The following is a 20,227-nucleotide window of genomic DNA, read 5'->3' on the forward strand; positions in this document are numbered from 1 at the left end:
AAATTATCAATCTTGCAACAAGTTTGCAGAAATATTTACCATCTTCCATGCGCTCTTATAATATTGCGATGCAATGTATATGCAATATTCTTGCAACATTTCTGTGCTGTATTGATAAATGGATTTATTTCCAAGGTTGGTAGATTACTTTCAGGAACCGATTTCAACCACGATGACAAAGCGTTATTGTATTCGTAGGCAAATACGATGCAGGTATACTTATCCGGAAGCAATTCGAATTGAGAGGAAGGAATCATGTGGAGAAAATGATGTCAAATAGTTCGATAAGACGATAACCAACCAAATAGAATTAATCCCAAGAGTCATTACTCATACACATGCTGTCGGGAAGAATACCACTCGTGGGAAAGTGTATCACAGCAGCGACGAAACGAGCGTTTTAAGGGTTAACAGAGAGAGAGAGAGAGGGACTCGTGGTGGACTCCCGCTCTCATGTGTGTTTACGGGGTAAACAGTTCTTACGGAGGAGTCCCTCCCAAAGCTCCAGATGCTGCGTAATTTTTTGTGCCGAGACAAGTGTGCTTCGTCTCTGACGCGCGTTGCGCCATATACATTCGTACCGCTGCTCGCACACTTTCTCAGCAGGCCGTGGATCGTGTGCGGCATTTTGAAGACTTTAAAGCACAAAGAGGAGAAATGGTACCGGCGCGTGTTTTCCCGCGAGTGCGAGTGCGCTACTGGACTAAAGAGGTTGGACAAACTCGATAAAACGGATCTCCAACGCTCCCCTTCGGATCGCGTCCATACGTTTGAATCTGTAATAAAAGTGTGGAATGAATTCTCCAAACGGAGAGACCACGCTGAGAGAGAGAGAGAGAGAGAGAGAGACCCATCGCTTCGTACTTCCCTGCAAGCATATCGCGCGCTGTATACCCTATGACCCCATGAGTCATCAGGCTAACCAGGAACGATCTTTCGGGTGCAACGCGCTCGACACGTGTTGCACGTACCTGAGAGACACTCGTGAAAGGACCCGCTGTGAAGACTCCTGTGTAAATGCGCACGGTTAACAGTCCCACCGACGAACAGCTGTTCCTATAAATATCCCGGTATCCCTCTTTCCCGCGGCAGAGCCCGCCGTCGTCCCTCTCACCATTCTTAATTCTCCTCGCCCCCCCCTCCCCCCCGGAGATGCATTCACCCTTCGCCGCGAAAAGGCGAAAGTCTTTACGGGAAATTTACGCAGCGTGATGTGTGTATTTCGATGTATTTCGTATATAGTATAATCGGCGGAGATTCAGTACGCCCGGCTTCTTACCGTACGTGCGGATTCTCTTGCGAGAGAGGATCCTATTTTTTTTCTTTAAAATTCACACAGAGCATTATTTCAGGATCTCTAAAGTAGCACGACTCCGGCGAATTGAATTTTAGGTGCCATCGGAGATGCAAAGTGAGACACGTCCGATCGTTGCATTTTACTTGGATACAGATAAATATATTCTCCGTGAGAACCTTTGTCATATTGCATAAACATTTGCGTTTTCTTTGCAGGATCGCTTGTTCTCGAGGTGTCAGGCCAGGCAGCGAGATAAATTCGCGCAAGAGGACCGACACTTCAGAGGTCCGATTTTAAGTGTTGCGGAGGGCCTAATTCGAAAGCACGTACGACAGGCACGACCCGATCTTGCCTGCAATTGTTCGTCGTGGACGGGGCAGGAAATGCAAATTCCAACATGTCCCCTTGCCGCAGGACAGTGCTCTTTGACCCTTCCTTGATCTTCTCTACGCCTAAATGCCCTCTACAAAGAGGCCCCATCTTCACGAAAATTTTTTCTTTATTTCAAATAAAATACACTTATTGTGAAACGTATAAGAGACCCTAACACAAATAATGCATAATAACAACAATAACAAGGATTAGTATGAGAGAAGGACCCATCAAACTGGATAAAAAGAGAAATATGAAAGCAACTTTTCGCATATTATTTCGAAATATATTTCGTAATATTTCGAATCGTACACGCGTAAAGTGTCGCTCTATAATTTTCACGTTTCAAAATACGTCTGAAGAACGTCCTAAAAAAATGTCTAAAGCAATCAGGATATCTCTTAGACGCCTGCGCGCTTTTCTTCAGCTAACCCAACACTGTAATATTTCTAATCGTATACGCGTGAAGTATCATTCTATAATCTTCACGCTTCAACCCGTGCACAGCACAGGAAGCCGCCGCGACGTTGCAACAATGTCGCAATGTTGCAGCAACGTTGCAGTAATGTTGCTGCAACGCTTTTTTGTGCTGTATGGGAAATACGTCTGAAGAACATTCTAAAAAAATATCTAAAACAATCAGGGCATCTCTTGTGCGCAGTTGCACCGACATTATTTTGGTTTTGAGTGATACTTCAATATATCTCTCTGTCTTTATCTGTTTCGTGAGAAAGAGAAAGATAGACGTATGTTGAAGCCTCACTTGAGAGCAAAATAATTCCGGTGCAATTGGACCTTGGACGCCTTTCTTCTTTCACTTAACCGAACTTTTCAGCTACACCGGAACTCTCGCTTCACCCTTCGATGCTAGCTTATGCAGTCACTTCTGTCTAAAGGCCAAAAAGTGCAATCTAGTTGAGCTAAAACGAAGCAAGAAACCCAGGAGCGAAATCCGCGCGGCATCTACCAGGGCACCACGTGTGCGCCCGCTCTCTTCGTCCGTCGCGCCGTTCTCGTTCCCTCTCCGCTCGCGCACTCCGTAAAATCCTCAGCAGTCGCCCTCGAGATTCCGCGTGTATTGCATGTCGGTTGTCGCTGCTACGCGCCGGAAAGAATTCTACCGTCAGCATTGCCGCACGCGCCGCGCGATATCGCGGCGGCATTTATCATCAAATGGAGATCTTGCGGTGGGATTTACCGCGAGTATCCGCTAGTATCAGGCCAGGCGGAAACAAATACATATCTTCCTCCTCGTGGGACGCGTGCATCACCGTACCGGATGTCGCGTATACATGGGTAAAGCCATGCGCGCTCACACGGGGCGAATACTCCGTCGGGTTTACGCGGAACAGTGCTCGGGATTTTGAGATCGAGCAGATCGAACAAGTCGAAGGTTCAAACTTCCGGCCTCTTCTGTTTCGCACGGCTGGACGGCAGGCGCGCAATTTTTTTTCCTTCGGGCCGGGGAAAAGTGAAAAGTTTCACGTGACTCGGCGACTTTTTTTGAGCGATCGTAAAATTCCTCGAACAATGAAAACACAATGAAACTTCTCACCTTTCTCACACGTCTCCGCTGCTAGACGAGAAGTTACGCGCGCGCGACCATCGTCTTGAAATTGATGTACATTGTGAAAAAGGGTACGAACGCAAGGTTGTTTTCTTCTTTCTTGTCCGCGATGAATATTATTTTCGCTGCGACTCTCTTTCTCTGTCCGGAGTAAACAAACATTCGATATTAATCGAACGGATCGCCGTTCGAATCGTTTAAATTTGTCGCTATTAAATATTTCTGCTCTCATGATTTTGCTCTAAATTCGCCATTTTGTTGACACGTGATCCAGCAACGTACGCTCATTATTTTCAAAACTCGACGCTGATACGTTCCCTTCGAGTTAATTGTGCCGCGGAACGTCCGCTGATTAAATTTCACGTTCTAGAGAAATCCGTACTTGTAGTACGAAAAGTTCCGAACTGAAAGTATCGCTGTACGTGAATGAATTAAATCAGAAAAGCGTATTTTATCGGCCGGTAAGTTGCGTAAACGAGCATTAAAAACTTGACCTCAAACCGTGTATCATCGGGATTCGTGTTGATTCGGCCTGAAGAAAATAAACTAAAACGTGCGTGGTGAGTCATCCCAACAATACTCTTCGACTGCGACTCCTCTTTTCCTCTCTATCCTTCTCACCTCTCCCCTCCCCCCCCCTCTCTCTCTGTTTCTCTCTGTTTCTCTCTCTCTCTCTCTCTCTCTCTCTCTCTCTCTCTCTCTCTCTCTCTCTCTGTCTCTGTCTCTGTTTCTCTCTTTTCCCGTTCAATTTTATTTTTCATTCCGAACATTTAATCCCCAATACCGTTTTCAATAAAAAATTGATAAATTAGTGATAGATTCGATGTTGCAACATCAGTTAATTACTTTTTGAAGTTAATTACTTTTTGGGAAAAATCTCATTTATTCGCAACTTATTAAAAAACAAGCAACATATTCAATAGTTTCGTACCCAGATGTTCTTTTTTTTATGTTTAACGTCGTTACGATGTGATATTTAATTATGAAATTTTAAGTTAAAATTATGAAAATGCGAATGCTACATAAATTTAACGCTGGCAGTATGGAAACATTTCGTTTAATTACTTTTATATTTATAATTACAATTAACAAAGAAGTCTAATTTATATCGCGTTTCGTCCCGTCCGTAAAATTAAACATTCACTTGCGCGAACAAAGTTTGCTCCTGAGTTCTCTCCTTACTTTCTACACGAAGCAAGTAACGCACAATTATATAGCAATAAGAGCTTTTTTATTAGCAAACTTGGAAAGAAGTTAGTAACCAGATAGTGAATGGTTTATTGCTATTTTTACAAAAGTTCTGAAAAGAAAAAGGGCAATCTTACACACCCAGTCTCGTGCGTACACGCAAGGTAATATTACCAAGTTCATTGCACCAAGTGCAAAATACATACATTTATATGTGTCTACACATACAAGTGTGTGTATGCAAGGTTAACAACCGATGCAATAAGTCATAGCACTTAATTTATTTAAAGAAGTACTTTCATGTCATGTATATTTTTTATCATCGTGTCACGTATATTCCCATAGATATTGCAACAATGTTGCTGCAACTTTCGCGCTCAATTGGGTCTTTTTATCATCACGTCACGTATATTTACATGACTTTTGCAACGCGTGTAACGCAAATGTTATTTGAATGTACCACCGAAAAAATCGCCATGGAAAACTTTTTCAAATTTGTAAAATCCGTACGGCTTGCGATAAAATAATTTAGCCTCCAAAGCCCGTGACCGTCGCGCTTTACACATACGGAATGCACGCGGGACAGATGTGCGTTCTGTACAAAACGTCTCGCTATTATTTCCTGGGGAGAACTTCGGTTGGTTTAACGGGAACGCGATTAGAGGATGGGAAGGGAAAGGAAGGGGCTGGGGTAGGGAAGTGAAGCGAAGGGAAGAGAAGGGAAGGGAAGGGAAGGGTAAGGAAGGGAAGGGAAGGGAAGGGAAGGGAAGGGAAGCCAAAGAAATAAGGAAAGGGGAAGGGAAAGGGGAAGAACACACAGAAAAAACACTGCTGGTGTCAAAAGGATGGGTGACGAGTCGGTGGGACCATCCAACCTTGATAACGTTGAAAATTGCTTGAGGCTGCGTTCCGACATCTACTGCCAGTACTGAAAATACATCATTTGTGTCGCGTATACTATAGATTTTCAGCCTTAAATATCGCAGTAAATATCGGAAACGCAGCCTGAGTAACATCGGATACGGATCGGATCGGCGGGCGATTTCCGGCCGGATTTTCAACGTTGCGTCACCGGATCGTCGCCGGTAAAAATCTGCTCGCTCCCGACTCTCTCCAAAGTCTCTCTCGTTCTGCGTCCTTTGGACGGACAAAGCGTAGCGATTTTCTCTCTCGATACGGATGGAACATCGTTGTGTTCTTGAGGATAAGCTCACTAAGGTGGTATCTCGGTCTGCGTAAGGCTATCCGCCCCTTCCTGTTTCCTCTTCACGAGTTTGCCGGCGCGGCGGTGCTAATCTCTAGGCCGCAGCATCCTGTGGGTGGAATGGGCCATTTTGTTATAAAGTTCCCTGTTCGAACTTGAAAATCGTCAGTTTGTGGAGAGTGCACCCTCCGTTGCCTACGCTTTCTCTTCTACGGCTATTCTGCCAGGGAATAAACCCGTAAATATCTGTTGTGACAGTTTTGTGAAAATCGAAGGAACTTTTTATGCCGCATCAAATTACGACAAACGCGACCACGCACAATCGTCTATGCAATATGTAATAATAATTAACGGCAACACTCGCAAGGAAACGACTCCTCTTCGATTCGATAATACTGTACATGAGTGAACGACGTCCTGAATGGGAATGTTTATAACGTGTAAATATCGATAATTGATAAGTTCCGTTATACCTGACGTGCAAGATAGTGCCAGTGAATTCAAAGACGTTAAACAGCGATTACGTTGCGGCTCGTCATCGGGCACTTTGCTTCTACAAAATGCAAGCTGCCTTTTGAAGGGCAACACTGTGATCGGCCAAATTCATCGATAAAATTGTACCAAAGTTGTAATTAGTGATAGATTCGAGCCACGTTAACTAAAAACGTATAAGTTTAAGAAGGGATTCAGATCAAAGATCACGTCGAATTACTTCAAGTATATTATGAATATTTCACGTCGTTTCGAGTCGCAATCGAAATTGGAGATTGTTTTAAAGTCTCGAATAATTAAAAATCCTCAAGAATTTTAATTTACACGTATATTTGTATCTCATGTGCATAATGTCACAACGTCTGACCAAGATCGTCTCATATTAATATTAATAAAATATTTTTTAAATGAAAATTTCGATATACTCTCATTCAATCTTCCTTCTGTACGTATAAATCTGTGTTGGCGCAGAAATATATCCCTCTGTATTAATCAAAACGTTTCTAAGCGATAAACTTTGCAGTAGTGTCCGCCATAAAGAAATCCTTTTCCCAGCGAGTAATATTTGTTTTTCTTTTTTTATTAAATCTTTTGATACACATCCGTTGGTGCGACAAATCACATGTATTAATTATTGTTTTTGTTTTTTGTCGAAACCACGTCGATCATCGCGCGATCGAATGCTCGTGTCACCTGCAAAATCCGTTCATATTTATCACGCATTTTTCACTTTTCTGCCGAATAAAGAGTCACACTCTAATCTTCATCATTATGTTCTCGTCAAGAGATTTTTGCCGATTACACAAGCTTGGTAGTTTTATATTTATATTAACATAAACGCGCACGCGCGTGCGTGTATGTATATACATATATATTCTTTTTTTTTTACAGAATGATAATTACATTAATGTAATAAATAAGTTTCGCTAGTCTGTAGATTGATTCGTATGGTTATGCATTCCTTAACGTTAACGATGATGATAACGATGATGATAATATTAATATAATTATAATAATAATTGTTTTCAGGTAACTTTGAAGACGTTACATAACACGCGCGCAAACACACGCACACACACACGCACGCGCACGCACACGCACACATATACATACACGCGTACAAATCACATATATATAACGTCAAAGCGACAGTGATCTGCTTATGAAAATAAATGATATCACTAAGTTAAAAAATGTTGCTTAATTTTATTAGTAGGACAATTCTTGGTTCTACCTTTACCTTGTTATTGCTTCAGAATCATTTTTAACGCGACACTTAAATGTAATTATGTAATTATGTAACAAAGCAATTGAAGTAGAGATGTGTACGACGATCTTACTTCCAGTTTGTCTCTCTAACGTGGGTGATTATCAAATTTTTATTTGTCCTCCTTTGTATAAATCACAGATTCTCGCAGACACTTCGCTTTGTCTTTCTAAACCCATCGCACTTGGTTCGAAACGAGCACAGCACAACGTTTCCCCGTTTTGCTCTCCTTCAGTTAACAATACGACAATACACGCAATTCCCTCATATTCGCTTAAAATTTGTTCTCTATAAAAAGTCAGTCTCACATTGTCCATAAGGTGTTGAAATATTATCGAATCCCCTTACGCGTCTACAACATGTACCACCTGCGACGAAAATGACGATAACGATCGACTCATCGATCGAACAATTCTCGAGATTCACCCGCGCTAATTTTCTACGCTAATCGACAGGCCTTAAGTACACAAAATATACAAAATTTTGACAACTAGTCCAAAAAACAGAAATATATCTCACGTGATATGTACGTACTATACACACACGCACACACGCACAAATATACCACACTCGCGTACGTGCATACACCCATAGGATCCAATAGCTAATATATATATATATATATAGGGTGTCTAACAATTAATAACAACGCCCCTCCGTGCTGCTAGAGTACATCGAAATGAACAAAAAGATTCTCTGCTATTCTCTCTTAAATATCACGACGTTTACTGACAAATTTTTCTCTTAAATGTTCATTAATGAAATTTCAGCCTCTATCAAGGGGCATCAGATATCTATTAAAAAGGACGAGCTTTGTAAATAGTATCATCCAAGATGTTTCGAATCTGTTTACAATCTCCTGGAGATTAACAACATAATGGATAATGGCAATGCCGGACAATGAAAGCGCGCACTTATTCGCTGATGTTCTTTAATTTCTTAACAACTATTGCAGGATTTAAAAAGAGGTGAAGAACTTTTCCGTACAGTTTGATGTGTTACAACTACACACCAGCATTGTCATTAATGGTCAGACATCCTATATATATAAATCATGTGTCATATTACTCCACGCATACATTGATTAATATAACATTCCTCATTAAAAAACTTTCAACTGGAAAAAATCTTGAACTATTTCATCCGCAATATTCAATAAGGTGGTAATTATTAAGCAAGTCAGCGGATTCGCTGGTAGTGTGCGTGAGCGCTCCGTTGCAACATTGCTCGTGGCCGAGTGTTCTACTCGATTCACATGTTTTAGAAGTATGCTCTTAGAGAAGACTTCATTATCTGAATTGACCTGAATAGGGCTTGACTTAGCAGGTCAATGTAACACGTTAAAAATAAAAAGAAATCTTTGTTCCTTACGCTTATAAATTTGGATTAATTCCTTTTTACAAAGAAAGACTCAAAACAATACATGTTTTTACATAAGATGGACATCTTTTTGCTTTTTGTACCTATCGGCACTCGAAACTTAGATAATATTTTTAGAACAAAAGTTAATGTTAAAAATATATTAATTTTAACTTAATTTTAAATCATTTCTTCTCTATACATCACACCATGTAGTTGTGATCTTCTAACGAATTTTTTCAAGTAATTTTTATTATATTATCACCTGATTTTTTTAGAAATTATCTTAAAAATGAAAAATATTATAAAGTAAGAAAATGGGGTAAAAAAAATTTTTTTTTACCAATATATGAAATTTCAGATGCACAAAATTAGTTCTTTTCATACGTACAATTGTATTCTATTTTGTGTTTTCTCTTCACCTTCTAAATTTTTATATTAACACAAATTATAAAGTAGATGATTTAACAAGTTCTTTCCACGAGTATCTTATTTAATTAACCAATTAACTTTTTCGACACAAACCAAACAGGAATCGTTTGTGTTGTATACACACACACATACATAATTCGCTTTTGTAAAATAAATCTTATAAAATTTGCTACATAATTTAACCAATAACGGTCCAAAGTGTTGTTAACTGCGTATAGTTGAATTGAACGAGAAGATAATATGTTAACGAGGAAATTATATAGAAGACTCTTTTATCTATACAGGTTGAAGTAGATATCCAATTTTTTACATTTCTCTTGGTTTAATATTGTGTTAAATATTATCAGTGCGTTAATCTATATAATAGACTCAATACTCTGTCCGATAAATAGGAGACATTGGAGACATTGAGTTCAATTCTTCATGTCGGTTTTCCTTATGATAAAAGGGAAGATAAAAGGTTATTTGTTATCCAAAATTCGGATATCCAGAGGAATTAATCTGATTTATTTAGATCACTTTATTGGAGGTCAAAGTGTCAACGTTTGATTGTTAAGTGGGTCGCAATATGTGTGAATCCGACAAATAAAGTTGGCTCGTGTTATATAAACATTGTCAGACCGAAATACCTCTCCCATAAATTATATAATTTATCATCATCAGCGTGATGTGACGAAGAATCATGTTTTCGTGATTCTTGTTGGAAAAAGGAATTTATTCACTTTACTATCGGAAGTTGCACCCAAGCAGTGTTGGCGGTGTAGCAACGTTGCAACGCAGCACTTACGCGCATTACCAGCCACACCATCAGTGTGCGCCCGCATAAAAAAAAACGACACATCGTCTGAATTTATTTAATTATTACTTTATTCAGCATTGTGTATGAAACGACTCGATTCGAAACGACCATTCGATTCAAATCTTTTTAGTAAGGGAAAAGTATGTAATTAGTGCGCATGAATTAGTATACACCATGTATATCAGCATTAGGGCTTCGAAGTTTTCTTTTTCTTTCAGGTCTGACACTATTCGAATATCCAATTGTTCGGATAATGTACAAATGTGACGCTTTAAATTTCAGTTATCCGAGCGATTCAAATTTTCCAAGATGTCCGAACGGTGTTAAAGAACTTAAATTCGGGTCTATCAAGTTCACAACGAATTTATATTATTAACAATATATATTAATAATATAATATATTAATTATATATATAATGTTAATTATATATATATATATAACATCATTAATTCATAATAATACTTGTGTGTGTGTGTGTGTGTGTAAGAATCAACAGATCAATATTTTTTATCAGCAATTTGACAATTCAACTTGGATTATTCAAATTCAGTTCTGGATTCGGATGGAAATAATTTAGATTATTCAAATTATTCAAATAGTGCGGATTTGAGTTTTCGGATCGGAATCGATTTCAGATATCCAGATAATTGGATGTACGAATATTTGGAAGCCCTAATATGTGTATACAATATACATATTATGTATACATAATATATACATACACCTACATACAGGCACACGTACACAAGTACACACGCGCACGCATACACACTCACACATACGAATAGAATCTAATGTACACTTAACGATCAATTAACAAAAGATAAATATAGTTGCTAATGGTATTTATTCCAAGTTGTTTACGGCTTTACATAAATATTTTAAGATATAAGATCTCTCTCACTCTCGGTTCAGCAACAACATTTATGAGTTCTGTAAACGCCGGTAAATTGAACTTAAATACAGCGTGCACAACGTGTTCCGAACTGTCCTACGGACTATGAAAAAATACGCGATACCGCTAATACTGCTCCCAAATATTAAATTAAATTCACCCTGTCAGTAGTCAGCTTGTTATTACAACATGCAGGTAAAATCGATTTAGTCTAAAGTAATCGCGGCACGTTTTTATATCGCATATTCTCACAAGGAAACTATGAAAACTGCTCAAGGTTGACTTATTTCTCCTTGAAATATGTCCTATTACATTAAAAAAATTAAAAAAAATCCGTACTCTTTATGCACATATGTATGCATATATATATTCATGTGCAGTTTTAAAAGGTAAAACAACCGCTCAAAGTTAATCCGGCATATTTAGTTCTGAATACATATCATTGAAATCATATAATTAATATATACAAAATATGTTCTAAATATATACATAAGAGGAAAAAAGAGAGAGAGAGAGAGAGAGAGAGAGAGAGAGAGAGAGAGAGAGAGAGAGAGAGAGAGAGAGAGAGAGAAAGGAGATTTAATTTGTAAACGGAACACAAAGCCGCGGTGTAATGTGACGCGTACAGCACGGTATTATTTTAGCAAAATTTAGACATCACAATTGTAAAGTGCACTAATTATTATGAAACTTCCTTCTCTTTTCTCTCTTTTATTATCTAGAATATTTTTCTTATACAATAATTCATCATTCCGTCGACATTTACTCAGAATCGAGCCGAATTGATTTTGAAAAGTTCTTTCGTCCCCTTTAAAACTGCATATGAGGATATAGAATAAATATAAGTTTATATATTTAATAACACATTTTAAAGAAAAATAAATTAACGTCGAACAGTTGTAACAGTACCCTTGTAACATTATAACATTCATTATTTATATATGTATAGGTGCTGAATTCCTTTGAATGAAATTTTGTCATTCAGCACCGTGTCGGGCAGAAAACGCTCGAGACTCCTGCCGCCTCGTTGCGGCCATCCAGATTAATAACGTCAGAAGTAGGAAAACGCACAATTCACGCGAAATACATTGAAGCAAAAGAATTTTCTGTCTGTAAAATGATTATAACCATAATAATCATAAATTTCAGGTGGTAATCTTTTTTCATAATATAACTTGTAAGTCTAATGTTTAATCTAAGCTTTTAAACCCAACTTTTTAATCCAACTTTTTTCATGATTTTATCATATTAATCTTATGGTTTTGTCTTACGGTTATTCGTAGATTGTAAGAGTGAAAGAAAAATTTTCAAAATACATTACAAACGCTTAATCGATCACGAGTATATAAAACGAGTATATAAAACGAGTATTATATAAATAAAAGACCTTTTATCTCAAAATATAATTTTAATCAGGCTATAATTTTAGGTAGGCATTTTCCCACTTCTGTTATTAATCAAGATGGCCGCGGCGGAGAAACAGAAGTCTTAAACGTTTACCCGCCAAAACTATCCATTTGCGATAAAACTCTCTTACAATTAATTCCCTAATCTGAAGTGTCTAGTATTTTATTTTAAGACAGAACCATGTATAAAATGAAATTTGAAACAACATGTAAAACTTTTAGCTCTCGCATAACACTACTCCCGAAGTCTGTCCGGTCTAAACAGCTCCATTGTGGATGACAATGTGAGGGCTGCGCACCCTTTACGGGGGCTGTAATAACTACCGTGTTACATAAGAATATAAGCCGAACATCGATGAGCTGAAACGATGCTCTCTTACGTACAGTGTATGTTCGAGCGATCGTGAAGTTGCAAGGTTTCGTACGTACATGCCATGTACATATTCAAATAAAATAAACGACCAATTAGAATGATACGCGCATTAGATTCGCTATGAATTTCCCAGAGTGTCTCGTACAACTTGGACACTACAAAATACTCAATTATAATCGGAAATCGGTTGGATTCGACTTAAAAAATAATATTTCTCATTGTTAGCTGTATCGTCTCTGACAAGATCATCTATATGCGAATCCTAAATGTAAACTCATTCCTCCTTCTTTTCCTTGAACTTTGGCGATCGCTCGAGGTGAAGTAGAATAAAACGAAGCAAGCGGTTGAAATTGAACGACCGCTTATCTTCTCATGGAGAGTCTATAAGGTTAATCTGTTAAAAATAAAATTGGGGAAAGTGCATGGTCTTTAAAGTTCGAGGGACGCTCCTTAGCTAGTTAATTCTTTATTCCTAATTTTGCCGCGTTCTCCTTAGCTATCGCGAGAGTACAGAGTGGCGCGCGGAAAATGAGTCCGATCTTAGTAGTGTCAGTGTCATTAGTGATAAAAGAATAACAGATCGGAAATTATAGAACGTACTTTCGAAGCGCAATCTTTAAAACGGTAGACAACATGTTTTCAATAACGATAAAACAACAGGACTATTCTCCGAGAAAGCAATGTAACACTCGTCATTCTTTTACCGCTAAGAAAATGTGTATCAATGCTATTGACACTGAAGGACTGGACCTTCTCCTCTGCGTCAATCCGTAGCCGTATCTCGTTTCAGTCGTCCGGTAGAACCGTACAAAATCAGTACTCGTCTTCGAAATCGACACGTGAAATCATCGGTGCGTTACGTCCCTTTTAATCTGAGAGCAACTGCAGCTCGCAACTGAATTTGGGATATTACATGTGTGTGTGTATATATATATGTATATATATATATATCCCAATATAATATCCCAAAAAAAAAATATATATATATGCATATATATATATGTATGTATGTATAATTTAAATTTTATCTAAACGGATTTACATGTCAATTCTTCGAGATCGTGTACTGTTTCCCACAGTCTACGGTATCGTCCAGTTCGGTTTCGCCCGACCTATCCCCGATCAGTTCCCGGCTACACGTTACGAACGCCAATTCCCGAAGGCCTGTCTCGAATGAAACAATATGAAAGCAGCGGTCGACGCCGTTGTCGTCGCTGTTACTGTCCCCGTCGCTGTCCTCGCCGCGTTGCGGTCACCAGAAATGCGACTGCACGTAGCCGCCGCTGCCGCCGCCCATGCCGATCGGGTTGAACCGATGCGGATGAATCTTCTCCATTCTCATCGCACCGGGGCCACCACCGCCCCCACTTAAGAAACCGCTACCGCCGCCGCCGCCGCCATGAGGCCCGCCACCACCGCGCGGTCCAAACCCACCCGCACGACCCAGCATGCCCGGACCGCCGCCGCCGCCGCCGCCGCCGCCGCCACCGCTGCCGCCGCCGCCGCCGCCGCCGCCGCCGCCGCCGCCGCCACCACCGCTGCCGATGCCCATGCCCATCCCCGGTGGCCCCCCGATGCCCCGGGCTCGTCCCCCGCCAACCCCGAGTCCGCTCCCTCCTGGAAAATTGTACAATCCTGAGACGATGGCAGATGATATTTAGCTCTCGCTTAGGAGGATGCTTTTCAGACAACGCTCCCTCGTGATCGCGCGTGTATCAGCGCGAAAATTGTTCACAAATTCAATCAAGCAAAATGCGCAGTCTGATGATCAAATATACAACAAGACATTTCATATATATATATATATACATATATATATATATATATGTATATAACAAAGAAAAAGAAAAAGAAACTGTATAACTGTCACGTTTCAAATTAATTTGTTTTATTCGGGATACACACTCAGCGCCTTGATATGAGTGTGTCATTATCAAGCAACAGCTGAAACAACCTGTAAAGATCTCTTCCTTGGACGCTGCTGATCGCAAAGAGAGTGTGAGTGTTCGGGAGTTCTGAGTAACTCTGATGTCTTGGCGAAATATCTCGCCCTTGGCGGCAACTTCAGTTGCGGAAACAAAAGAATTGCCGCACTACGCCAAATAAGGAGAATATAATGAGCGGGTAAGCACGTTCGGCTTGCTTTCGAGCTAAAAATCTCAGCACGGCAACCGTCTGGAACCGGTGTATTGTTGTACAGCAAGAAGCACCACCACCTGCCTGGCTCGCGATATTCAGGCCTTAAGCGATTAGTCCGCTTCCACAACGTTCTAAAACGGCCAGTAACGTTCACGCTATTTCACGACGAATTCACGACGGATGCTGCAGTAAAAATAAAATCAACAGTCCTAATTTTTGGGACTGCAATTTTTGCGAGCAGCTTCTGCTAAGTTCGTCGGTTTCCATTCAGCATGTTCGCTTTATTTCGGCGTAATATTGTAAACACATTGCATTTCACCTCTTAATCGATTCCGAGGATTTTGAGAATTTTCTCTCGGGAAGTCTTTATCAGCGTTTTCAGCGTGCTGAATGCAATCGCATCGTTAAACGTCCGACAAAGTGTGTGTGTATGTGTGTGATTAAGCATGTGCAATACTTTTTTTTTTCTTTTCTGTCCAAATGCTCGATTAAAAAATCTCTTAAGGATTACCTTCTCCCTCCCTCCCTCTCTCTCTCTCTCTCTCTCTCTCTCTCTCTCTCTCTCTCTCTCTCTCTCTCTCTCTCTCTCTCTCTCTCTCTCTCTCTCTCTCTCTTATCGACACAGAAATCATCTGCCATCGTACACAAGGTCACACAATGGTTAATCCTTATCTCGAAGTCAATCATGAATATTTTCCTTCGGTATGAACCCGTAAAAAGTAAGAACTTCCAAACGCGCCTCCTAGCTAGAAGATTTTCGCTTTTCATAATTTTACGTTACAGAAAAGACTCATAATCGACCTTTTGCTCTCGTTCTTTCACGATGAGTTAAGTTCAAGAAGTTCTTTGTTGCTGGCCGAGATGAGATGTTCTGACCTTTCATCGTTTTCCAAATCTTCCCAACTACATCTTTGAACCGCGCGAACCAACGAAATATTTGTATAGAAAATGGACATATATTTGGTACATCAAATGTTACTAACTGCACTTTTATCGGTTTTAAGGTAAAATTTAATGCTCGTGTTTTGACAATAGTCTGGAAAATAATAATTAAATCAAAATTTTTCAGTCTGCGAAAATTGACGAATATATTTATAGCGTCGACGCAAATTTCATGCGTAACCGCAGTCCGATGAAATTTCAACAACTTAAGTCAGATCAAGTTACCAAGCAATATTTATTGCTTAATAATATTTTTAACAAGCAGATTTTATTGGGAAAAAAAAAAAAAGAGAATCAGGTCTTTGGCTGTGTTCAAAAAACATGATTGTTGAACAAGCGATACTTAATATTATTGAGATATTCTTTTAGATCTATAATGCATCTCTAAAAATATACTTCAAGCGCAAGCGATGATCACTGATCGTGCATTGAGCTCTTTGTTTCACTTGAACGCAGCCGTTGTGTATCGTCGCCCCGGATATTCGTAGTTATTTTTTATCACTCTCGTGTTGTTTGAGTTAAATGACTGGAGTCTGCGCTCGCAACTCCACAGTAAGTTCGTGCACCAAAGTTGAGATCAATTTTTCTACGTGTATCGTTTGAGAAGCAAGTGGTCAGAAATCGCTCATAATTTCACAGTGAGTTCGTGTGCCGAATTTCGAGTCAATTTCCCTACGTGCATGTTTCCTGCTGGCACATTTGCGCTTCAACCCTCGTATCCCTAGGAGCATCGCACGGGCGAAGGAAAAGTGTATTCTTGGAGAAGAGACAGAGGAGAGACATGCGAATAATTTAGACGTGATATCAGTTTCTAGCATTTTAATTAAATTTAACGAACGGTCGCGCAACGAACCTCGTGTGCGAATAGGAAATGTGTAAGATGTCGATTAAGAAGATTTCCGGAAGATCAAGAACAGTGTGAGCGATGAATCTCTTTCTTTTTCCTTCCAAAACGTTTCTCGCGTGAGACGTACTTCTTGTTCTGATGATTTTCTCTCTAGTGACGAGAACTTCGTCGCGCTTCCTCGCGCTTATTCGATTGTCAAGGTCGCAGAGAGTTCTGTCGAGGTCAACAAGAGAATACTCATCAGACACACAGCGCACGCAACGGGAAATGTAATTCCTACGGTAGAATTTCCCCGGAGGAAACAACCGTGTATAAAAAAAAGTGTCACAGAGAGATGACAATTTTACTCGACTTCGATTTCTTTTCTAGTTTGAAAATTTGCGGCTAATCACCAGGACCTCGATTTGATTTCGCGTCGCGTCACGGACATCGACATCGACGTCGATCAACATCACCAGCGCAAAAAATCATCAGTACAGAAAGCGGCAGACGATACAATAATTCACATTTAACGCTCAACGTGTTTAAATACAAATATTCGTACAACCAGATACGATCACATCGATCATTAAGTGTTATGTGTCGTAATTATGCGTGTTTCTCTCTCTAGATGCTACATATGTGTATATATGTGTATGCATGCGCACGTGTGTGTGTGTGTGTGTGTGGGTGTGTGTGTGTGTGTGTGTGTGTGTGTGTGTGTGTGTGTGTGTGTGTGTGTGTGTGTGTGAGTGTGTGAGCGTGTATGCTGTCAATTAATGTTGGACTCGTCCAACGACGACGACAACTCGTTCTTGTTAGGTGTATGTGTGTGTGTGTGTGTGTGTGTGTGTGTGTGTATATATGTACACAGTTTCTTCTTAAAAGAACGAACGGAAAAAATATATGACGGACAAATATAATTAAGATAATGTCGCAGGAGATCTTAAGCGAGGCCGCAGAAGACAAATTTCTTCTCTTGCAAGTATGCTGTAGTGTACGTAGTGATCTCGAGCTACCACATTTCCTGAACAAACAAATTGCCACGTACTTATTTTACCACGTGATCGTCCATGAAACTAGAAAGCGGGGTTTAAAAAATTTTTTGTTGTCACAGTTTCACGTTCGCTTTGTGGACATTTGTCGCCGCGATTGTTGTTCCACACTGTTTCAGTAGTCTGTAGAATTCGAAGCGAACAAGGGGAATTGTGATAACTCCAAACACCCCGTACACTGCGTTTCTTAACGCATTAACGATTAATTAACACTGTTTCGACTAACAGGCAAGACGTTACGGAGAAGCTTCTCTTATTACATTACGGTTCGCCGTATTCTCTAAAGTAATTATTCCGGTATATTGTACATGGCAAGTGTGTGTAAACACATGTGTGCGGTAATCGACGTGGGTTCAAGTCGATGTTAAAAATGAATTAGCAAAAATGAAAAAACGAATTTCGTCAGTTTGCTTTTTCGTCGGTATGTTCTGTTTCTTCTTTTTTTTTGTTTTTTCTTTCTTAATATTTCCTTATCCTTATCACAGCCATCGTTAGCACTACTGGACTTCGGGTTTAACCATTTTTCGTACATTCTTCGATCCGTTATACCTTACAATTTACTACTTAATATCTTAATGTTAAACCTATTTACAATCGCATTTTTTCAATTACAACGCCAGGTCGAACTCACGTCGCATTTCCGAAATCCGAGATCGCGAATTTACAAATAAAGAGCACTACGAGTCTTCCTAATATCACATAGAAGCGCTCGGATAGTGCACAATTTCTATTAACACCGAATTTACAAGTCGAAGAATTTGTTCTTCTCACATCGTTTTACATCGCTGCAGATTACACATGTAATCTCTGCCTTAGTTTTTTTTAATATAAATTTGAGACACTTCAGAAATGAGTCGTTCTCTTACAATTATAGGCAGACAGACAGACAGACAAATATTTCTACATTCGCAGTGGAAATATCCGGAGGTAAAATATCGTCGCGTCGTTTAATTGGTATCAACAGCGTTCGCGATTAGAAATACGAAAAAACGACAGGAGTTCCTCTCATGATGTAAACTGTACGTGGAAAGATATACTTGAGACCTCTTACATTAATTCGTCTACTTTACTGAGCTCAAGTTTCCAACGATTAAATCATCTTATCATCTAGCGGCGATTGTGCTCGGTGCAACGCATTACGCAACGGTTGTGAACCGATCAATATCCTTTAGAGGAGATTAGTTAAATTGCTCGTGTATTTCTAAACGTTTAGCGCGTTCAACACGCATCGAATGAATTTTCTTGCTTGAATGTTGATTTCTCTTATCTGCTATCACTCCGCAAATCAATCCGCGCTTATAACGTTATTATTCAAGTTACCGCCAAAAACATCATCATTTTAATTCGCACAATTCTCGAGTCAAAGAGATACCGACAATCGGAAATATTGATAAAAGTGTGATATTCACACCACAGCCTCTCCCACTACTGATCGGTCGACAATCGAGGCGGATCAAATATCGGAGTATTTTACAATATCGAACTCCTAAAAATCCCGACATCTGTTGTCGCGAGTTTCATCCTTACAAAGCGTCTAATAGATATCTTACGTTGAGCAAGGTGGATCGGGTACTCGATCGCGCCACGTGATTGGGTGACCTCCATCCTTAACTAATGATGTTACTCGCAACCTTCGAGCCCTTTTATACGTTTTCTTCGTTCGACTCTCTAATTAACATTCACATCGGTGTATATCAATCAATCAATCAATCAATGAGCTGCGAAACATCTTACGCGTTTCTCAAGTGTCTTCGAAAATTATAGAACCGTTAGAAAAATCACTCATGACGCGTCACATCTTATTATTCCGCAATTGTTGTATAATTAATTACATAATTATCGTGCGTACAAAGTATCCGCGTCAAGGGCAAGCACCGATTAGATGCGAAAACGGACGACCTTCCTCCTCTCGTAAACACGATCTACGACAAGATAGAAGAAAGTGGAGCACAATCAGGTACGACGCGCTGTTGCGAAATTAACATAACAAGCGGTACGGCTGATAAGGGTTGGCTCGACGGTGCTAACTTGTACGAAACGGTGCTTTCTAACTATTTTTATAGCCGCCATCCGAGTATATTGTTTTGTATTAACAGAACGTTGTTTTGTAATAACAACGTGTAACGCGCTAATATAACAAAGGTATTGAATCGAATCGTGTAACAGCTAGAAGACGACGAGATCGAAGTATACAGGGTCTTAGTAATTAAGGAAAATTAGGAACCGAGGGGTATTATCTCGCTCGAGTTACGACAACAGGACGAAAACACGAAATACGTCTCGGACGCCCGACTTTCTCCTATTGCTCGTAATGACGAAGTACAATAAATCCACGACGGATGGACGATTGTCAAGGTCGAGAACAATGCATTACTTCCTATAAAATCTTTCGGGATCCACCTCTCTCTGGCTCTTTCTAGAATAACTGGATCGGCCATTAACTGTTAAAGATTCGAAAAGACGGAAGTTGTCTAACAACGAGAATCGTTGCTCGGGGCGAGAGAGAGAGAGAGAGAGAGAGAAAAAGAGAGAGAGAGAGAGAGAGAGAGGGAAAAAGAGAGAGAGAGAGAGAGAGAGGAGAGAGGAGAGAGGAGAGAGAGAGAGAGAGAGAGA

General features: G+C 39.8%; 1 protein-coding gene across 2 annotated transcripts in view; it reads right to left on the bottom strand.

Moving 5' to 3' along the window:
• LOC105187364 (sex-lethal homolog) overlaps window positions 1-20,227 on the bottom strand; it is a 45,904-nt gene that overhangs the window by 11,774 nt on the left and 13,903 nt on the right. The window contains exon 6 of one of the 2 annotated variants that reach the window (XM_025306792.1): window positions 5,656-5,737. The exons of the other annotated variant lie outside the window; for it this stretch is intronic. Within the exon in view, the coding sequence (XP_025162577.1) occupies window positions 5,691-5,737 (47 nt within the window). The 3' untranslated portion in view covers window positions 5,656-5,690. Of the gene's footprint in view, window positions 1-5,655; window positions 5,738-20,227 lie in introns of those variants that run through there. 2 annotated transcript variants of the gene reach the window in all.

This window comes from Harpegnathos saltator, unplaced genomic scaffold (genome assembly GCF_003227715.2).
Source record: "Harpegnathos saltator strain DR-91 unplaced genomic scaffold, Hsal_v8.6 scaffold8, whole genome shotgun sequence".
Taxonomy (NCBI): Eukaryota; Metazoa; Arthropoda; class Insecta; order Hymenoptera; family Formicidae; genus Harpegnathos; species Harpegnathos saltator.